The following is a 13,863-nucleotide window of genomic DNA, read 5'->3' on the forward strand; positions in this document are numbered from 1 at the left end:
CGGTCTATCACTAACAACTCATTTACAAGGAAAAAGAAAATCAAGAACTAAATCAGTGTGGGAAATACCGGACTCTGATTCGCACCTTTCTCTCCATTTCCTCGTTCTTTGTCCTGGCCATGGTAATAGCCATGTTTTGATTACACTATGTTTTTCCAAACAAGAATATCCATCTCCTTGTCAATGGGATCAGCCCCAAACCGAGCCCATATTTCCTTAATGAACAGCTAGCCTTTACAAACTCTTTCTTTGGTTTTCTGACAGAGTATTTTTCGTTGGACAAGTGGGCCAAATCGGTGTGCAAAACTCCGCCCCCATATATGTACTGTACCAAAACCAAGTTAGCGTCGGTGCTGCCTATACTGCCTAGAACCCGATTTGACCATCCCAAGAAAAATTCTTTCCCCTGGTGATTCAAATGAAGATCAACATTTCAAGAGAATTTGCCCGGGTGTTTTTTTTTATTTGGCTCCAGCCACGCGTTGTTTTTCACCCATCCGTGGAAGAAGTTGGCGACAGTCCACCCATGTCGGCTCTCAGACCCACAGTAACAGGGTAACGCGCATTGCGCCCTGTTTTTCTCAAAGCGCAGCTCAGGGACATTTTCTGTTCTGTTTAATATTGCCAAATTCTCGTCACCGAAGGTGATAAGCTGGCCTTCCAGTTCCCCGGCCGCCGGAATTCTGGACGGAGGTGAACGAGTGAAATATTGATTGGTCCCAGACACGAATGACGGTCTGGCAATCACCTAGCTGTATGAATTCACCCCCAACTTGACTGATAATCCCAGTTCGGTTAATATTTTTGAGTCTTGATGACTCTGTGGCCTCCTTCCCCCATGCTTGTTCTCTCTGCGAGCTTTGCTCCGGTCGGCATGATGAGTCCAATGCAAGGTTGATTCCATGATTGAAGCCGATCAAGGTCTTTCAGGCGCTGCTACAGCTGACTGACTGCTCTTCTCTTTTGCTCTCTTCTGTTGGTTATTGTGTTGTCTCCCCTATCTCTCCTCCCTGTCGAGACTGCCCCGTGTTGGGGGTTCCAACGTGCAACAGAATAACAGGCAGTATGCTGACTATCCTTTCAAACAGCTCCGTTGATATTCGTTTCTTCTTGTATCTTTCCTCTCTCTCCGATAGCCGGTTCCTGTTGGTGGATGTCTGGGGGTGGTCGGGAATCTCGGAGGACAGTTCAAACGATGACTCCCCTCTGCTTCACTTGCTTGTGATGTAAGAACGAACATTCAATCATGGGAACTGTTTATTCGTGGTGAATACCTCCGCCAAAACCTGCCTCTGGTGTCCATAAGTTATCTTGAGGTGTGTTGTTGTTACTGTTGTTCTTGGGAGGATTCGGCATGGTAGGTCAAGAGACAACGCCCTGGGCGTCGAGGACGCAACATCTCCAGACCACTCGGTCGGCACTAATGAAACCTCACACCTCAGAACCACACTTGCGGTAGGTTTCACCCTTTGAAATAAAGTGGAATTAATATCTGAAGTCATGCAGAATCATTTCCTCAACTCAGATTTCATTTTTAGGGTGGTTGGGGAACTTACCTCCTACGCGGGAATGCTCTGCGCTGAGAATACACTGAACAAGAAGTACGAGATGAGCTTCAAAAATACGAAAAACATATCAAAACAGCAAAAACTCACCCTCGGTGCAAGCACCGGCAGGCTACAAAACCCGAAGGTTTTCGGAAGGTCCCGCTGCTAGCAGTTGGTGTACCACTAACGTTTCCTGCCCTCTCCCGAGGCACAGGTGCGTTACTTCCCTATTTCTAGGAAATAGAACCGAGGACTTGCTTCATTGCAGCAATGATCAAGTCAGAGACTCAACCACTACGCCACTCACCCTGCGGTTAGTAGAACTGGAACGAAATGCATTTTAACCCAGCCCCATGAAAACTTCAAGTCGATAATTCTCCACAGTGGAGCCACTCCACAATTCTAAAATTCTTGTGGAGATACCCGCAGCTTTGATCTAACCTCTGGCCTTTTTTTCAGGACTTTTTCTGTTAACGGGTGCGTGCTGTAGATCGAAAAGAGTGTTCCCCCTACAATTTCTCTGTGAAGTTATTCCCGTGGAGGTCGGGCTGACTTGGTGCTGGCACCACCAAATCGGGGTCAATTCGATGATTTGAAAAGTTCAAATTGATCTAGGACAGTCAATCGGGTCTGGGGAGTACATCTCAAGTCCTTTTTCCCTCTCTTTTCCCTCGTTTCCTCACGTTCAATTAACATTACGCCTCAGTTGGTGCTTTTGTCTATGGGCCCACAAAATGCATTCTAGCATGTACCAATAGAACAACATGTCTCCACATCCCGAGCTAATGTGTCCAACATCTTAGCGATCGAATCTCACCAACCGTGTGCTTTTGTCCTATGTACTTCTGTCAAAATTGACTGATCACATCCTATTTACATGGTGGGTTCCTCTGTTCTGTACCCAATTACGGTCGCACACCGGTTGAAACGGCGTGGAGACGAAAATCCTTACCCGAGCATGTTTTGGCGACTTCAAAGTATCGTTTCCAACTGAAATTCAAGCCCAAATGATTCTGTGGGTGTGCTGGAAGGCTGAAATGTCGAAAATAAGCGAAAAGAATCGAAATAAACGAGCAGAGCTGGACTTGATCTCACGACCTTCAGGTTTCTTGTTGACATTTTCAGATTAGGCAGTTACCTATTCTATATCAAAGGTTTGGCGGGGAAACGGGAGACGAACCATGGATCCGATTGTTTACTTTTTGCTTTTCTCGAATTTTTCCCGCCTTAAGTTACAGGCTTCAAATCCCCGGTAATGCGCTAGTAACTTGAACCCTTGATTACTGCTGACGTAGTGCAGCCCTAACAGTAAACGAAATGGTCAACTTGCATATAAGACACATGTGTACGACATGCCCCCTGACTCTGTCGTATAACTCAAATTCAACCTCGATCGGACCATTCTAACGTTGTTTTTTGCTCTCCTTTGCATGAACTTCAATGACACTACACCTGGCGGACTCTCCGGGTCATTTTCACTTCAGCTTATCTTGTTCTTCACTGGATTCATGCTTGAAGTTATTTATGATCACGAACATTATTCTCGTTTCCTGTCTCCAGAACACATGCACAGCGATACGATAAAAATAATTCGATTATAACACGCAACAGGCAACATTGAACAGGTAACGCCCAAAAAGAATCTATATACTACTTCCCATCTAATTCTAACCCCCTTTATTGGCGTCTCGAGCTTCTTGGCTGTCTAAGAATACGGAATTGTATCCCCGGCCTAATATTCTGTGTAAAAAAAGTTGCCTGTTTGCTTCAAAAAGTTGACAACGTGTCCGGAGGCGCGCCGCATCAGGCGTGCCAAACCACGAGGCAGGCGCATAGTGAAGGGCAGCCGCAAGTTTCTTGCTAGCAACTTCACGCAGTACACGATACTTATTTTCTAGTTGCCGATCGACACCTACGGTCAAGGCAAAAATTAATGCCGCCACCGTCATCATCATAAAATTCCAATAATACCAGTCGACGACACCAAACGCCAAAGCTGAGATCGCTTGATGCTGACTACCAGCCTGCCATTGTGTCCATACTCGAAAGGCTGGATTTCCAATGACATGAAACCAGCTTTCAGGAGATCCGGGAGTGCACATGACAAGCGCGGTCAAGAAGTCAGGGACGTTTCTCGGGGAATAACTTTGCCACAGAAATAGAGGCATATGATTGGCAAACTTTCTGACGAGACGGGGACGATCGCACCGAATTGCGTCGCCAATCGGGGTGAAATCGGTCATCATGCATCGCTGGGATGGACTAATTTGAGCTCTCCATGGAGTTCCCCTGAATGAAATAAAATGGTCGAATAAAGCCTCTCCGGCCGGGTTCCGCGCAAGTGCATGCCAGGAGTTTTTACCTAAAATCGTGCGATTGTTCCACAATAAAGCTCCATGTGAAAGAGCCACCCCACTGTTCCATCTTATCCATTCCGCAACACGTACTGAGGCCTTTTTGCACATGAAATAGTATTGTTGGGGACCAAGACAAAGATAAATTCGAGGATCGGGAATGCCCCCGAAATGACTCTCATGCCAGTCTTCCAACTGTTCAAGTGACTTTGCTGAACCCAAGCAACAAATCATTTCAAAGACAGTTCGACCGAGGGGTGGAGCATAGGGTCCTATAGTGGGAATACCAACAATCGTACAATAAGAACGCTTCCACGCTTGTCCACCGGGACCACTCAACTGCATAAGAAGACCCATAACGGCATCAAATTTCTCCTCTGCTAGGAGACCACCTTCCTCTCTTCTGCTTAACAAAGGCCAAAAAAGGGAGCATCCAGTTTCGGTGTAAGGCAAGAGATTATCCAAGGGTAAAATGTTCCAGCGCATCAATGCCTTTACGCAGTCGGTGCATCCGATACCAATTAATGCATGGGTGACAAAATCCGGGTTAATAGACGAGGTGGTTATTCCATTATCGTCGCACGGCTCAAGTACCGTGGGGGCGGCTCTCATAGCAGCTGTGATTCGAGCTGGACCGGCAGCACCCGTAATCAAGGGTATAAGTGTGGTATCATTTGGATGCCAGCGAATGTTTTCCAGGAAAAGATCCACAGTAGCGGGCAGTGCCATCCAAAACCGAAGAGCAGCGTATGTGTTTGGATATCTTGCACGGACTGATCTTGGGTTTTCAAGAAGCTGCTGCCGAAAAGCGCAGAATTCTGAATGTTCCACATCCCATCCACGAGCGTGCCAGTTCCCAAAGAGGATGTGATCGAATTGCGCATAGATGTTCGCCAGAGGCAATGTTTCCAGCGCCTGAAGTGCGGCCGGTGTAAATGGAGGCGGCATTTTTGAAGATTTGTAGATGTATAGTGGTGAGTATAAATTGGATGTTTGGGATATGAAACGGAAAAGTAAGTTCCTCGAGATGCTTGTTGGAGAAAAGACGTGGTTCATGGACCATTATAAACTATCTTGGGGGTTTTTGACATCCTATCCATCGAGTGTACATGAGAATACCATGATGGGAATTCGGATGAAAGGAACCACGAGATCAAAGAGAAATCTTAATTTAGAAATAAACAAGCATAGATAACAAAATAGAGTCAAAAGCCAAAACAAAAGGAAATTAAAGGAAGAAAAAGCAAAAGAAAGAAAAAGCCACAATTGAAGTCGAAAAACCAAAGCCAAACATGTGAGCCAAAAAAACCCCCCAACAACAAAGAGCAATGCAAAAGCCAAGATTTCTCCTTTCATTGTTTCAAATCACCGCCGAAGCAGTTGGTCCAGGATAGGTCCTCGCTCAGGTTCATCGCTCTCATCATTCAATTCCCATGCAACAAACTCCTCCATCATTGTCTCGTCATCCACACAAAACGACAGACGGATCTCAGTATCCCCCAAACCCGGAACGACAGCGCAACGAGTAGTAACCCAGTTCCATTCCGAAGGAGGGTCATTAGGCTGAGCCACGGCTACTTCAAGAGCAACGGCAGGATAAGCCCGAAGTACGCCATTCCCACAATGAAAGGCGCTGTAACCGATGGACATGTCGGCTGCATCCCCAAGTTGCTCAATTTGGGCCATTACACCAGAAGACAATATCATGGTGGTATCGCATCCTCTCACCAGGAACTGGGGCATTGGAAACCCCATTGTACTTTCGAGTATTTTCCGGAAATCGTCTTCGGTCATTTGAGAACCATAGTGCTGTCCGTAGAATTGATCCCGTGGTGCATCTAGAGGCTTGAAGGCAAGGGGGAGCTTTATGGCAAGTTAGCATGTTCCAACCCTTTCTCAGATGCAGATGTAGATTTGGGTGTGGATTTGAAGACGATCCAATCCCGGGAAATATTATCTTACCTGTCCTGGAAATGCAAAGTTTGCAGAGAAGCGGCGAAATGCTATCGGGCCTGCGCCATCGACCTTTATCATAGTCCGATGTCAGTCAAGAGTTCATTTAATACTAGTATCAAATCAAGCCTGTTTTTTGTTTTGTTCTTCTTACCCCCTCAATCCAGATTCCACCATGTCCTTTCGTGTTCTTTTGAAGCTTCATACATTCATCCCAGTCAAAATAAGTCAAGTTGCTCGCTAGCGCACCCCGACTCCAGTATGACACAGGTCCATCTGGCCATTTTTGATCTCCATTCTCGTAAGCTTCGGTGATAGCCTTGACAGTTGCTAGTTGATCTGGCTCGTTCAGAGACTCAAGTTCCTCTTGAATGACTCGGAGACATTCAAGACGCCTGACCACGTTCCAGCCGCGCTGTTTGTATGGGGAGTTGTCTAGAATTCGGGCCTTTTCTTCATGGGCCTTGACAATTTGATCGGCATAACTTGATTTGGGTTCCCCAGGGTAATCCCAAGACACATCCAGAGTGTCTGGATGAAATTCTCGTGCTTGGGGACCAGACATATTGATTTGATAGGTACTAGTAGAGATGCTGTATGTTGAATAAGTGATAAATTTCTTCAAGTGGAAGATGTGAAATGTGAAGTTTGCTTCAAGTTCTCCCTTAGGGTAAGCAAAATGTCCTGGAAAGTTCCGGTAGTGGTTTTTTTTCCCCTCGGGTTTCTTTGTCTGTACAGCGGGGGTGGACAGCTACCCTGGAGGTTGCCCGTTCCTCGAGAAAAGTTCAATACTTCTTTGTCTCGGCTTGGAATCCACCTGTTGCCCAGTGCCTTTCAAACTATTCCAAAGTTTTTCGTCGACTTTGTTCCTTGAAAATGGTCAGGTCGGACTTTTGAAAGAAAAATTGTAAAGCTGAACTATGAGATGGATTTGTGGCTGAATCTCTAAATCTGTGATGCGATAAAAGTAAAATTTGTTCATAGTTATTCCATTCAATCTGGTCCCCAGAAAGAAAAACGCCCTCCAACGCCCCGATTCCTACCCATGCGATCCACGCCGTAAACAAAGATTTTCGGTAAAACAACTCAGATGAAAGCAATATTGATGTCGCTAAATGCAGCTCGATGCATGTGACCTTGTTCACTCCAAAAACAAAAGTGGTACTATTGTGGAGCTTGCGCTTGCTGCTGCCCAGGGGCCACATCTGACACTCGGGGTCGCTTGGGGTCATTCTGACCCATGGCAATAGGCGCAGCATTTGTACCAGGCGATGTGGTAGCGTTAGTAACATCGTTCAAAGGAGGGCGCTTCCCGTTGGGATTATTTTGGGGCGGTACGCTCCCTCGATTCATTCCTGCGGGATTCATTGTATTCCTAGCATCGATATTTGGGCGGGTCAAAGGGCGGTAGGATGATGTTGATGGACCTCGAGACAATGGGCTGGCGATTCCACCAACCGGACCACCTGGAGCACCGACCTTACGCTGCAGATCAGTTGCTGGGTTGACAAAATCTCTCGAGTTATTGGGCGCTGGTGAAGCGGTTTTGAGCATTGGCCTGGTGATAGGGACACTTTTGGTATGATCCACACCAGCAGTTTTTCGAATGGATGGGCTTTCCGCGTGCGGGTCAAATTGAGTACCCGGAAGAGGGACCGCATTAGGGTTATCACGTAGCGTATCAGCCACTCTAGCAGAGTAGAATCCAACCGATTGAGAACCGGGGGGCAACTGATTTGGATCATTGTAAGGAACTGCGACTGGCTCTCGCTTCACTGGGACCTGTGCATTGTAATTCTGCATGGCAGTATCAGGACCACGTTGCTGAGGCGGCACTGGAGGTCTTGCGTTCTGCACATTATTGAGCTGGCCAGGTCCAGGAATTTGGCGTCTTTGGTCTGGCATGGCTACCGGGTTTGGTCGCGCATTCGGTGGCATTGACTGTCTCGCGCCTGCATTTCCCCCGTTCCATCTTTCTGGCTTCGACGGCGTCACAGCGCTTTGGTCCCACCGCCCTGCAGGCGGCCCTCTTGGAGGAATGGGACGATTCATAGGCGTTGGTGGTTGTTGAACTTGACGTGAGGGTTCTGGGTCTAAAGAGATTTCATCGGGGTTTCCATTTGAGGCAGATACCACAAAGTCAGCTTCATCGAATAGATCACCTATAACCATTAGCACAAGAGTTCAAAGGATTTAGTTGGTTCCATGCATACTGCCAAATTCGCCATCGCCCTCGATGATAGCATTGCTTGTATTGCTGCTCCTTGCCGGTGCGGGAGGGCGCACGGGGGGCAAATCATCATCCTCAGTAGCCTGCTTTGGTTGAACAGGCTCCTTTTTGATAGGCGCAAAGTCCCGATGGCGATGAAGGTCATTGACATCCCATTTTTTGGACTGCAGTATGGAGATGAGTCAATGACGAACAAGTCCCAGATTTTGCGATGGCTTCTTACCGGTACAGCTTTCACTTTGGTAACCTTAGAAAGATAGTCCTTATCATAGACACAGTTCCCCAGAACATTTCCAAATGTTCTCAGTGTGCGCTTTAATGCATCTGTCGTCCCCTCTTTCTTTGCTTTTTCGAATGCTGCTGCTTTGCCTTTGCAGTTCTCGATGTGACCGTAACCGATATCCTAACAACAAAACGTTATCTATTTGCAACATATAGAATATCCGATGGTTTGTTACCTCGTGAAACGTCCCGTCTTTCAATATCACTCGTACAATGACTGAAATCCCAAGGGAAACTTTGCCTGTGTTTTCATTCTCTTCGATCTAGGTGAGAAATATGTTAACCTAGCCGCTTCGGCGTGATTGGGTAGGATTGTGACGAACAAAGTCAATGTCAACTTTTTGAATAGAGCTGGACCAGCCGTTGAACCCGAAAACCTCATTGGCAAGGTTGATGCACTTATCCGCTGAGAGATAGTGTACTTTCTGCCCGCCAGCGCCAGGTCGTGCCGAGATGTATTCTGGTCCTAATTGCCTATCAAGCCGTGATTGTAGAGTAGCAATGTCTTGAGCGGTATACTCGTTGATCTGTCGAACGGGCTCTTCGAAGGGGTTTGCTGTGGAGGCGCCTGGGCCGTTGGCCATTCTGGGTCCGCCCCGATGTTGGTCACCAACACTGTGATGAATACGATTAGTTTTCAGATACAAGAATATTCGCGTATTAATTAACAAGGAGTCGGGTATGTCTTACGCTGGCATAATAAAGTGTCTGGATATGTTGTTGGTTGGCGTGGAGAGGGGAGCGTGTAGAGCGCGTCTCATCACCACGCGGGCCTCACGCTGTCACGTGGTGATAACCACCTTGCGAGATACTAGGCAGTACCTACTACTAACTAGGCACCAATCAACTCTAGTAGAACTAGTAGTAGTTACATAGTACTACTAGTTGTCGGGAAATTAGTATAATGATTCATCGAGTTAGAATGGTCCTCTCTGGTTCCTAGAATTAAATCGCCACCTACTAGTAAATTTCCGTCTATTTTACAGGTGATCGTACATCGCTATAATAAAATAAGTTTTCATTGAACTAATCTGGAAGAACAAATCCACCGCTTGCTCGTGGTCGGTATGCTATTTATTTAAGAAGCCATGTCATTTATCATTCTTTGCAAAGCAATGCCCAAGGTCCTCGACGAGTATGGGAATGAATCATTGAACAACCAAGCTGGCACTTGGTGTAAGTCCCAGCTCCTTCAGTGTCTCCCCAAAGAACTCCGCATTGAAAACCTTGCGAGGGAAATTCTGGGTGAAGCTCTGAACATCAATACCATCCTCCGATTTTAGTGCCGCAACAACCTCGAACAGTGTGGTAGTGACAGGAAGGGTCTTCATGATATTTCCACCAGCGGTCTGGAAGCGCAGACGAGTTTCGGTATAAGCGGATGCAGGCTTTGACGTGGTTGGACCGGAAGCTGTAGGCACGGGAGCGGCAGCAGCTTGTGGAGGCGGAGCGACGCCCGCGCGCTCGGCACGCTCACGCTCTGTCTTCAAGCGCCGTTCTTCCTTATCCGCTGCGATCTTAGCCCTGATGCGTTTTTTGGCTTCGATCTCCTCCGCTTTTTCCCTCTTGTTTGCTGCAGCATCTTGCAGTGCTTGTTTCCGCTTCAAGTCCTCCTTTGCATCTTGACTCTCCTTGGTACTCTTTCTCCGGATTTCCTGAAAAAGTAAGGTCAGAAAACCCGATTCACACGGACAAACGGGGTAGGGAGGGTAAATACTTCATTTCGCTTTTGGTCTGCCTTGTCTTGTTGTGACTGCATCAACCGTTTCTCCGCAAGTCTCTCCCGTAGCTCATCGAGTCGCTGCTTCTTTTGCTCGTCGGTCAATTGCGCAATCTCCTCGGTCGACTCGGAGAAATCCACGTGCTCGGACTTGGATGCGTGAAACTCGGCCTGGGCCTGGCTTCGGAACTTTTTGCCACACTCATTGCAGACCAAGCTGCGAGCCTCCTCGCCTGGCTTGAGTGCAGGGCCTTCCTCGTCCTCTCCTTCCTGTAGTTGTGCCGCTTTGATCTCCTCCAGTGTTTTGTCCTGATTCGCCTCAAGCCATTCCAAAGCTCCTTGCACTGTCCGATAGGTTAGTTGGGCTAGCTGAGAGGGTTTCGGTTGATGAAGACTTACGACCGCCAGTCTTGGAAACAGCAAGCTCTGACCGTTCCTTGTCGAAACCCATTTCAATGAGCTGATCGAGATCCGACGCCATGATTAACGATGGCAGGTTTGTGTGGTGACAAATTTAGTCGTGATCAAATACGTATGAAATTGAGCAAGTTGGGTAGAACAGCGATGTGGATATCAATAGGAACAGGCAATCGGTGAAGGTGGGGAGTTGAGCTTGCGGGTGACGTATCGCGTATCGCGAAGGCGGCGAGTGATAAGTGCAGGCAGCGGGTCCACTTGCACATCAACCACCTCATATCATGATGCATTGTAATTTTAGCCTAGATATGTCGATTTATATGCTGGTTTTGACAGCAGGTCATTCTTTGTGCTCACAAAATATAGAGTGTATCATATAATATGTCTATTCAGGAAGAATGACACATGGGTTGGAAGAAAGGAGGAAGAAAGTGAAGATGGTATTTACGCCTGGGGGACATTGGGCACGTCCCATTAGTCCCAGTACATACTAGTAGTAATACTTCGAACTCCATCAGAGCTGCTCAATCAGAGGGTATGTCTACATTCCCTTGAATTTTCTTCTTTGGTATTTTCTACTAAGCTTATTTTCTCAAAGCTCAGACAAGGATCGGAGCGTGAAAGTCAGCACTCTATCCCAATACTGTCCGGTACTTATTTTCTAATCTCTGCAGTTCATTTTACGCTCACTACTTGCAGACTCATAGAATTCAGTGTTCAATGTTCTTCGCACTGGCAAACTTACGTCTTGACAACTCAGCCAAGCCTTCTAATGTTGTAGCAACTACTTCACATGTAGTGAGTGTTGTTATTATTATTACTTAGCTTTACTCAATAACAATTATAACAATATACAAGTAAGTGACTGGTTAAATGGACCTCACTTGATTTGATGGTCAATGCTGTAAACAGCGAAATGGCAAAGTATTGAAAGAGTGGATATCGAATCTGATAGTTCTAATAGTTTCTACTTTAAATGGTCATTGGCAACCCCACTAACGTCACATGCTGTCCAGCTTTCACAGGTGACAATCCAACGAAACAACATTTCAACTTCTGACACCGAGGTACACAGTTCCACATTTATCTGCATCCCTGTCATCTTCAAATCTATTTCTCCTGCTTCTCAGATTCATCCAAGATCCTTGTCTTTGGTGTGCATGTCATCATCCATCACCTGATCGCATTAGTCAGCACATCCCGAATTAGACAATCGTCAACTCCTGAAGCCCCGGCTCCCTTGTCTTGATAACAATCCACACGCCGTTTCCTGTCCCAAGCGCACCTTCTTTGTGGCAGTCCCAGAAACTGTCCTCTCCCGAACCACACCCAACCCTGCGCTTATCATCTGAACGCCATCATGTCTGTTGACATCGATCCCCAGGAGCTTTCCTTTAAGCGTGAGTTCCCCAGCCGGTCGAAGCGGACAAAATCGCAGAACAGTCGGACTGATTTCAGCGTTTATGTTTGCTTTAAACAGGTCCTTTCAACCAGGAAGTCTGCCAGGTTCTTCGTCTTGGCAACACCACCCAAGAACCTCTGGTTTTCAAGGTATGCGCACTTTCCATCCCCTCGGGGCATTGTTGGGCATGGACCAAAGCTAACCAGAACAATTTTGTGTGTGCCAGGTCAAAACCACCGCCCCAAAGCAGTACGTTCCTACTGTCCTCGGCTCTTCCTTATATCTTTTTATCATCAAGTCCGACAACTAACTTGTGTGTAGCTATTGTGTGCGCCCCAACTCGGGTCGTGTGGAGCCTGGTAAACAGGTCGAAGTTCAAGGTTCGCATCACTTCTACGAATTCGACATGAGATATTTGAGCTAACTCGTCCCCATAGTCCTCCTGCAGGCTATGAAAGAAGAGCCAGCTTCTGATGCGAAGTGCAAGGATAAGTTTTTGGTTCAGTCTGTCGCAGTCACTAAGGACATGGAGTTCGCGAATGTGACGTCAATTGTTCGTATTTGCGATTTCACCCCAATTGTGGGGGTTTCTTACTGACAATCTCTTACAGTTCGAAAAGGCCTCGAAGTCCGCCGTGGTCGAGCGCAAGATTCGAGTTGTTTGGTTGGCCCCTACCGAGGTGAAGGAGGAACCGGTATGATTTAGAACTGCTCTCATTTGATGCTTTTTGCGCATAATCTAATGGCCCTCAATAGCTTGACGATGAGCCCCCATCCTACCCCTCTCCTGGCGCAACTCCTGGTGCGAACTTTGAAACACCGGCCCCCAGAAAGATGACTGCCACCCAAGGATCCCCGATCCCTCCTCCCCGAATTCTCCGAAAAGCCCAGCTCCGAATCCCCACCGCTCCACGACACAACCAGCACTTTCAACAACGCCAAGACCGCCATTATTAACGCCCTTCCCTCGAGCGATGACCTGAAGTCTCAGCTTGCCGATGCCAATGCGCAAATCCAAAGGCTGAAGGACCGTCTGGCAGATCAGGGCTTGCGGCAGCGGAAGACCGGTGGCGAGGCCAAGGCTGCCCCCGCGACAATGCAGCAGACACACACCCAGGGCGCGACCGGTGTACCACTCCAGGTCGTGGCTGCGCTCTGTCTAATGAGCTTCTTGATCGCCTATTTCTTCTTCTAGGCTTGCTCTGTCGTGCTTGTGCCTAGTTATCACGACTGGATGCCCCGAATAACCCGAGTTCCTCCCATCTACCGATTTTCATTTTTACCCTTTTTGGAGTGTCTCTTGAAGAGCCTACTCTAATTGATTCTAGCATCAGCCTTTTTCCTTGTGTCTTTTTTTCGCTTCTCTATCCCCCTCAAGTATCCATATCTCTTTTTATTCCACAATCACCCCCACTCTAGGCCATGGATTTGTTTTTTGGGAAATCCGCCCTGTGTCTTGTTTCATTCTTTCTGATCGCTTTTCTTAACTTTTCTGTCTTGTCTGATATCACGTTATGATGAACGGACCGAACGTGTTGGTTCCCCCTTTGGCGTCTTTGTGAGATAAATCTTGGCTCGATCCATCCACTGCAAGATAAAATATCTGCTCTTGCAATGAAAGTTTCTCCTAATGATTCCTGGTACCTAGATGGTTTGCTTCTAAATCCACCCACACTTGTGCATGTACCTAGTAGGTATATGCCTCTGGTGGGGGCTTTAGTATGTGAAAAGCATGTAAGTAGATTTCTAGTACATAGGTATGCACATACATACATTTAAATAGGGTACCTGGGTTGATCGATGCCTCCAAAGCTGTGTTCCAAGGTTGTGTCCACATGTGCAAGCCTGAGTGCAATATGTGCCCACATGCATGTCCATGCCCGGGTGTAAATAACCTTCAATTTTTGATCAGCACTCAAGTTGAACGTTCCAAAACTGGACATCGATTGGTTCAATGT

At 47.1% G+C, this 13,863-nt stretch overlaps 5 protein-coding genes across 5 annotated transcripts; 1 reads left to right on the forward strand and 4 right to left on the reverse strand.

Moving 5' to 3' along the window:
• Nucleotides 1–3,214: 3,214 nt before the first annotated feature.
• On the reverse strand, nt 3,215–4,849 carry N7466_001923 (uncharacterized protein; the record flags this gene model as incomplete). The annotated part of the gene is made up of 1 exon (XM_057161321.1): nt 3,215–4,849. One exon carries the CDS (start codon nt 4,847–4,849, stop codon nt 3,215–3,217), a length of 1,635 nt encoding a protein of 544 aa, XP_057024606.1.
• Nucleotides 4,850–5,266: 417 nt separating this feature from the next.
• On the reverse strand, nt 5,267–6,419 carry N7466_001924 (uncharacterized protein; the record flags this gene model as incomplete). Its single annotated transcript, XM_057161322.1, has 3 exons — nt 5,267–5,764; nt 5,864–5,926; nt 6,009–6,419. 3 exons carry the CDS (start codon nt 6,417–6,419, stop codon nt 5,267–5,269), a joined length of 972 nt encoding a protein of 323 aa, XP_057024607.1.
• Nucleotides 6,420–7,018: 599 nt separating this feature from the next.
• N7466_001925 (RAD52 DNA repair protein RADC) lies at nt 7,019–8,950 on the reverse strand (the record flags this gene model as incomplete). The annotated part of the gene is made up of 5 exons (XM_057161323.1): nt 7,019–8,016; nt 8,068–8,248; nt 8,308–8,487; nt 8,543–8,629; nt 8,690–8,950. The coding sequence occupies 5 exons, from the start codon at nt 8,948–8,950 to the stop codon at nt 7,019–7,021; spliced, it is 1,707 nt and encodes a 568-aa protein (XP_057024608.1).
• A 564-nt stretch (nt 8,951–9,514) lies between these two features.
• On the reverse strand, nt 9,515–10,567 carry N7466_001926 (UBA and UBX domain-containing protein; the record flags this gene model as incomplete). The annotated part of the gene is made up of 3 exons (XM_057161324.1): nt 9,515–10,021; nt 10,084–10,430; nt 10,486–10,567. The coding sequence occupies 3 exons, from the start codon at nt 10,565–10,567 to the stop codon at nt 9,515–9,517; spliced, it is 936 nt and encodes a 311-aa protein (XP_057024609.1).
• Nucleotides 10,568–11,863: 1,296 nt separating this feature from the next.
• Nucleotides 11,864–13,100, forward strand: N7466_001927 (uncharacterized protein; the record flags this gene model as incomplete). Its single annotated transcript, XM_057161325.1, has 8 exons — nt 11,864–11,903; nt 11,984–12,054; nt 12,132–12,154; nt 12,227–12,285; nt 12,343–12,458; nt 12,517–12,600; nt 12,662–12,709; nt 12,756–13,100. The coding sequence occupies 8 exons, from the start codon at nt 11,864–11,866 to the stop codon at nt 13,098–13,100; spliced, it is 786 nt and encodes a 261-aa protein (XP_057024610.1).
• Nucleotides 13,101–13,863: the final 763 nt, after the last annotated feature.

The sequence above is a fragment of the Penicillium verhagenii genome, assembly GCF_028828195.1.
Source record: "Penicillium verhagenii strain IBT 33310 chromosome Unknown utg000003l_segment0_segment0, whole genome shotgun sequence".
Classification (NCBI taxonomy): Eukaryota; Fungi; Ascomycota; class Eurotiomycetes; order Eurotiales; family Aspergillaceae; genus Penicillium; species Penicillium verhagenii.